This window comes from Cynoglossus semilaevis, chromosome 15 (assembly GCF_000523025.1).
Source record: "Cynoglossus semilaevis isolate Cse_v1.0 chromosome 15, Cse_v1.0, whole genome shotgun sequence".
Lineage (NCBI taxonomy): Eukaryota > Metazoa > Chordata > Actinopteri > Pleuronectiformes > Cynoglossidae > Cynoglossus > Cynoglossus semilaevis.
The window spans coordinates 19,531,483-19,538,012 of record NC_024321.1 but is presented as its reverse complement, the minus strand read 5'-3'; the positions used below and the strand labels follow the sequence as shown (position 1 = coordinate 19,538,012).

Sequence of the window (6,530 nt, the reverse complement as noted above, 5' to 3'; positions counted from 1 at the left end):
CTGAGCCAATCAGAGCAGCCGCTCAGAGGCAGGAAGTTGTAAAGCTGCTGACGTCAAAGAGTTCCCAGACCATAGACGAATGTTTTTTTAATGTTTTTATTTTGTTCACAACAAACAGTGTCAAAATGATGAAACACTTGTTCCTCTTCATCCTGTCGGGGTCAGAACCATTCACACCATCATTCACACCATCATTCACACCATCATTCACACCTGTGGCCAGTCAGTGAACTTCAGACCTCTTCACTTCTGTTCAGTTTGACCACGAGGAACATTCACTGTTTATTTGTTTGACTTTTTTTTTATTCTTACACAAAAACTTCTTAACAACTGGAACAAACTCGTGTGTGTGTGTGCGTGCGTTGGTCTGTGTCCGTCACACTTGCTTCCTGTCCCTGCTGTGCTCCAGTCTCTTCTCCATCCTCTGGTTGATGCTCCTCAGCTGCTGCTCCGTCGTCTGTACGTGTTTGGCCTCCAGAACCAGAGCAGCTAGACTGGACGCTCCGTACTGCACAGACAGGTGTGTGTGTGTGTGTGTGTGTGTGTGTTAGTTCTACAGTGGAAGAATCACAGCGTGCTGATGAGGCTTCAATTAAAATCTAAGGTCAAAGGTCACACGCCTCAAATCTGGACAAAGCTATGTTGGTAAAACAGAGACCAGTCTGAACTGGTTTTAGTTCATAAAGACCAGCTGACAAAGTGGGATTATTACCGTCTCTTCCAGCTGCTGCTGGTCCACGTGCTGCTGGTCCGAGTGCTGCTGGTCCACGTGCTGCTGGTCCACGTGCTGCTGGTCCACGTGCTGCTGGCTCAGCTGTCTGAGGTCACAGAGGAAGTGGTGGCTCCTCCTCAGATCCGACAGCTTCAGTGTCAGTTCTGACTTCTCCTTCTGCAGCAGCAGCACTCGTCTCTCCTGTCTGTTGAATCACACACACACACACACACACACACGTCACACAGGTAAATGAACCAGAGACAGGAAGTGGACGTCAGGTTAAGATTCAGGAGACACGGTAACCCTTGACCTCATCAGCTCATTCTTGGCCTCCAACAGTCTGTGTGTCTTAGAGCGAATCAACGAAGCCACCTGTCACACACACACACACACACACAGGTAAAATGACACAAAAACAACTTTGAGTGACAGTCGACCCGTGAGAGTAAACATTTATTCTTATTCAACAGAACTTTGGTCCTACTTCCTGTGTATCTTTGATACTTTTTTTTACTCAGAACTGTCAAGTTTTTTTAAGGATTGTTTTAAAATAAATAAGTTCTTAAGAACTAGTGGTACTAACTGGTATTACACTTTACTGCCTACCTTTGTGTTCTCTCTTTTTAAAACCTTGAGGTCTTTGAACAGCATGATCTGGAAAACAAAAACAAACCCACAGATCAAACAGGTCCACCATTAAATTAAACACTGCAGTACCTGAGGTACACCACAGGATGGTGCTGATATCACATAAAAGAAAACGCCTAAAAATAATTCAAATTTAAAAACCAAAAAATGAACTTTATAAAAACCTTTTATTTGAATTACTCTTATATTAAAACTAAAATGAAGATCAGTATTTTTGACTGGGTCTCAAAATTAACTCTTTATAAAAAAGAGTTCTAAGTACTGATCAGTAAAGACCAGACAAAGTTCTCAGTGACTCGTGATGTGCTTCTACACTACAATGTTCCAGAACGTTCATCCGGTTCAACATTAGCGAGAGACGATGAGCCGCTGTGATTGGCTCTGGTGTTGGACTGAATGTAACCGCCACGTCATCGTCAACATCATCATCACCACAGCTGACTGATGGGTGAGGTCACACGGAGGTCAGAAGATCAGCTGTTCACCGAGGGAACGTCTGACCTTCTCCATGAGCTGCTCTTCCACATTGGAGGAGAACAAATCGATTAGGTCTTTGATTGATTTGGACTCCGCAGACTCCCTGAAAACACACACACAAACACACACACGTGTGTAAGGCACACAGACGGATATGAATTCCTCCAGTTTGGGTGTGAAGTGCTGCTGTACCTGAACTGATCACAGAGATGAAGGAACGCCTCCAGTACCAGCTCCAAGTCTGTCCCCGGAGGACCAGTGCGTCTCCTGCTGCGGCCTGTACCAGCGCTGGTCGCCGTCTGTTCCTGGTCACGTCCACCGCCTTCAGAGAAAAACACCAGGGTTTTAAAAAACCTTCCTCAGAGATCGGACTTCTCCAGAGCAGCAGCCGGTGGTGGACGGACACGGGACACAGACGGAGGTTCCAGACGGACCAGTTGGTGATCCGGCTCACCTGAGGAGGACTTCCTGGATTTGGGGCTAACGGACCAAGTCTTCCCGCCTCGGCCGAAACTCTGCACTTTTGCCTTCTCTGGGAGAGGTTTCTGAATGAACGAGAAGAGAGAACACCAATAAACCAACAGGCGGTCCGCCTGTGACCACGGCCGACGGCGGGTTTGGACCTTACCCAGCTGGTGTCTTCATCCTCGGCCTCACTGGAGGACAGGGCGCTGCGACGGCTCTGCTGCTCACCGTCAGACTCCTGCTGTGGACTGAGCTGTACCTGAGCCTCTGATTGGCTCTTCTTCATTTTCACAGACTTCCTGTTGGCTCTGACACGGGGGATAGAAGGTGTGGTGATGCTGACACATGTCAATCCACATCTAAATGAAAACACTGAGTGACCTCTGAGTGACCTCACCTCACTGAGTTTGGACTTCCTGTACTGGTGCTCTGAGCCGTATTCTTCCTCGCCAAAACTCTGACACCGCTGCTTCTGGGCCGTAGACTTGTTGGTAGGACGCTGTTGGCGTCCGCCTTCACACCGCTCCTGTCAGAGTTTGTCTTCTGACCTTTGACCCCTCTGCGCTCAGTTCTTCACAGTAGATCAAAAGCAGAGGAAACACGAACTCCCGTTACCTCCGGCGACTGAATGACGACAAGCGGGTGACCTTGACTTGACCTTACCGGGCCTTGACCTTCTGCTGAGGCGCTGGTCTCGCTCTCTTGGTGTTTCCTGGATCATTATCTCGGTTCTTCCTCTTTGTTGCAGCCACAGGCAGCTTTGTTTTCACCACCGTCAGTTCTTCCTCTATGGCGGTGCTGTGCAGACGGTTCTCTGGGCCAAAAAAGAAATGATACTTCATTTTATCATTGTCTAAATTCAGAATGAAGAAAATACGACATAAAACAACAACAGAACTCCATGGAAATAAAGTCAAATAAAGTCAGGGATTTTCAAAGTCTTGAGTTTTTAAAAAAGTCTTCAAATGCTGCAAAAACCTGCATTTGGTCAAATTATAAATTTAATTTCAACAAAATGAAACAACTTCTGACTGCTGCATACGGTCAGCTGTTAGAATCTCATCACACAGACAATAAATCACTGCTATATGAGATCAAATCTCTTTGTCTTGCCAGTATTCTGCTGCAGTCCTTCCAGGAAACTGGCCTTTTCTATGGCAGACAAGTTGTTGGAGTCTTCACCGAAACAAACTGCCGTCTGATGCTGGACACAAGAAAACACACGCTGCCTGCTTTACACACGGGAGTGACGAAACACACACATTCATACACATTTTCATGCTCATGGTGCTCTCATTGGAGAGTTGACTTACAGACATCTTATCTGGTGTCACTGGGTTCAGTTTGACTCCTGTGAAATGAACAATGGAACAATCATCACCGACATCATCACCGACATTATCACCGACATCACCATCATCATCATCATCATCACTGATGTCATCGATGAGAAACTGTTCTTACACTAAAACACCGGGACATTTAGATACATCATATCCACCATGTCTGTGTGATATATAAATCGTTAAGATAAAAAATAAAACTGAGAGAAACGTATGTTACTGTTGACATTTAGCAGAATAAGTCAACGTTCTTGTTCAATGTGAAAAACGGTTGTAGTTATCTTGGTTACGTTTGTATTCTGCCGAGTAGGTTAATACGGATCCCCTGAAGGGACATGGGAAAAGAATAAATAAATACACGTTCCGGGTTCTTACCTGAAACTTCGAACAGAAACGTCTGAAGAGTTCCACTGCAGCGGGTCAGTCAGTCAGTGTTCCACTGTGATTCTGACACAGTTCGTTCGTTCAACATAAAAATGTCACTACTTTGACTTCGGACAAACTCCAACGTGGTTGAAAAATGTGGATAAAACTCTTGAGGAGAGAGCGGCAGCTGTCGATATAATCTTACTTCATTTCATCGGACACTAAAAACAGCTGCTGCTTCCCGCAAAAACGTTCAATTTCCGGAACAAACCACTGCCGACGTCGAGGGGTGTAGGGCGGACAATAGGTTTTTTTTAAAAAAAAAAACAAAAGTTTAAAATTCAATTTTGTGTCGAGTTATAAAGAATGTATTAAATTCCCTTAATTGAACGGAAGGTATTTTTATGAATAATTTAACGATTAAAGCACAAACACACACACACCCGCCGCCCCTCAACTAAACCCTGTTAAACATTCTGTCCTACGGTAAGCGAACAAGTCCAAACATTTAGATTTTTAAGTCAAAAGTAAAAAAAAAAAACAACAACAACTAAAAGATAAAGTTTGATTCCGTCACTTTATTATTCATTTAGTTCCATTGTTTTACTTTATTCAGGTTTTGTTGTACGTTTACGCTTAAGTTGGTGACATCGACACTTCCGTGTTACGATACTCGGCTAAATGTATACATTTACCGCTAGGGGGAGACATAGGTCTGCGGCTCGACTGTCTTGACAGCCCGAGAAACAACACGTCTGTTCTACTGCTTCAACTCAGACACCGGGCTTTGAAACACTTTGTTATAGAATCGTCCATCGTTTTTAATGTCAGACTTTGGTCTTGGTGTCCACTGGACCACAGGGGTCAGGAGAACTGACCCGACCACACAACTCTAAGAACACCATGGTGTCCTACAAACAGGACTTTGAATGTTCTGATTGTGTTTTTTTCAGTATAGTTCAGTTGTTGTCACCTCCTCCTCCTCCTCCTCCTCTTCACACACAGACACATGTACAATAAATATGTTCTGTAATACTGCAAAATATCCAGTGTACTCCGTAGTACTAGTAGTACTAGTAGTACTAGTAGTACTAGTAGTAGTGTGTCCTCCCTCAGCTGGAGCAGAAGGAGCAGTGAATCCCTCCTGTCAGGTCACTGACACCTCCCTCCTTCACCAGGCTCCGCAGCAGCTCAGTCTCTCTGTCCACGTTGTGCATCTTCTGCTGCAGGATGGCGTTCATCGGCAGGTCGTCGTAGTAGTGCAGCGGCGCCGCCACACGTGACATGGTGTAGCCAAAGCCCGCCAGGCTGACCTCGTCACACAGCAGACTGGCCAAGTTCAGAGCCGTCACCCCCAGGGTGGGAATGTTCTACCAAAGAGGAGGAGAAGTCAGTGACACACCACAGCACCACTGCACCACAGCACCACAGCACCACAGCACCACTGCTCACCACTGAACCACTGCACCACAGCACCACAGCACCACAGCACCACTGCACCACAGCACCACTGCACCACTTCACCACTGCACCACAGCACCACTTCACCACTGCACCACTGCACCACTGCACCACTGCACCACTGCAGGGGAGGAGGGGGGAGGGGGAGGTACTACCAGGAGCTCAACCAACTGCTAAGGGAAATATATTACCGTGTCCCAGCCCCACAAGCGCCACCTGGGGGTGGGGTATTTCAGCAGGTCTAACGCAGCTTCTCTGATGACAGTGGGGTTTAAAAGTCTGAAGTTCTCCGGCTCCAAAGGAACCTGATCAGGAACCTTCTGCCAGTAGAAGAGTCGGTCCAACAAAGACTGCAACACAGAACACAGACGGGTCAGATGGTAAAGACACCGTCAAACCCCAGACTCAGGCCACCAGGTCACCCCCCCCCCCCCCCCCCCCCCCCCCCCCACAACCCCATGGCAGCCATCCAGCTCATGTCCACCCATTTATAAGCCACGGTGACCAGCAGGGTGTGTGGGTCTGTGTCCGACCAGTGGTGCAGTGTACTCTCTGGGTAACTCATCCTAATGCTGGTTCGTTTCCCCACGTCAACACTGAACTTTCCCAGAGGAGCACTGTTTAACCTGCAGGGGGCGCATGCAGTCATCACTGTAGTTCTTCATCATCTTTCAGCTTCAGCCATGAAAAACACTTTATCTTTCATATCTTTTCAGTGAGTACAGAAAACAGAGTCTGTGACCGGGGAGGGAGGAGGGAGGAGGGGCCGGGGGTGAGGGGGAGGGGTTCCTTTGTGTTTCTCACCTGATGACAGTGTCAAAGCGGTCCAACAGGGGGCCCAACTCCAGGCCTCTGAGGATGCCTCCATTTCCTATGACCACACAGCGCTGACATCTGTTTGACCTGTTTTCTACCTGAGGTTTGAACTCTGGCAGCTTTTCAGAGGAAGAGGAAGAGGAAGAGGAAGAGGAAGAGGAAGAGGAAGAAGAAGAGGAAGAAGAAGAAGAGGAAGAAGAAGAAGAGGAAGAGGAAGAAGAAGAAGAGGAAGAGGAAGA

At 47.1% G+C, this 6,530-nt stretch overlaps 2 protein-coding genes across 2 annotated transcripts in view; both read right to left on the bottom strand.

Moving 5' to 3' along the window:
* Positions 1 to 107: 107 nt before the first annotated feature.
* Positions 108 to 4,282, bottom strand: cenpu (centromere protein U). The gene is made up of 13 exons (XM_008327733.3): positions 4,024 to 4,282; positions 3,619 to 3,656; positions 3,419 to 3,509; positions 2,969 to 3,119; positions 2,703 to 2,876; positions 2,469 to 2,613; positions 2,295 to 2,385; positions 2,033 to 2,162; positions 1,865 to 1,943; positions 1,322 to 1,369; positions 1,026 to 1,087; positions 713 to 917; positions 108 to 508 (listed from the first exon to the last, which is right to left on the bottom strand). Exons 2-13 carry the CDS (start codon positions 3,622 to 3,624, stop codon positions 377 to 379), a joined length of 1,314 nt encoding a protein of 437 aa, XP_008325955.1. The 5' UTR covers positions 3,625 to 3,656; positions 4,024 to 4,282; the 3' UTR covers positions 108 to 376.
* A 290-nt stretch (positions 4,283 to 4,572) lies between these two features.
* st3gal5 (ST3 beta-galactoside alpha-2,3-sialyltransferase 5) overlaps positions 4,573 to 6,530 on the bottom strand; it is a 4,932-nt gene continuing 2,974 nt past the window's right edge. The window contains exons 5-8 of the mRNA XM_017039114.2: positions 6,280 to 6,410; positions 5,932 to 6,101; positions 5,667 to 5,842; positions 4,573 to 5,384 (exon numbers count right to left, since the gene is read on the bottom strand). Coding sequence (XP_016894603.1) covers positions 5,127 to 5,384; positions 5,667 to 5,842; positions 5,932 to 6,101; positions 6,280 to 6,410 — 735 coding nt within the window. The 3' untranslated portion in view covers positions 4,573 to 5,126. The remainder of the gene's footprint in view (positions 5,385 to 5,666; positions 5,843 to 5,931; positions 6,102 to 6,279; positions 6,411 to 6,530) is intronic.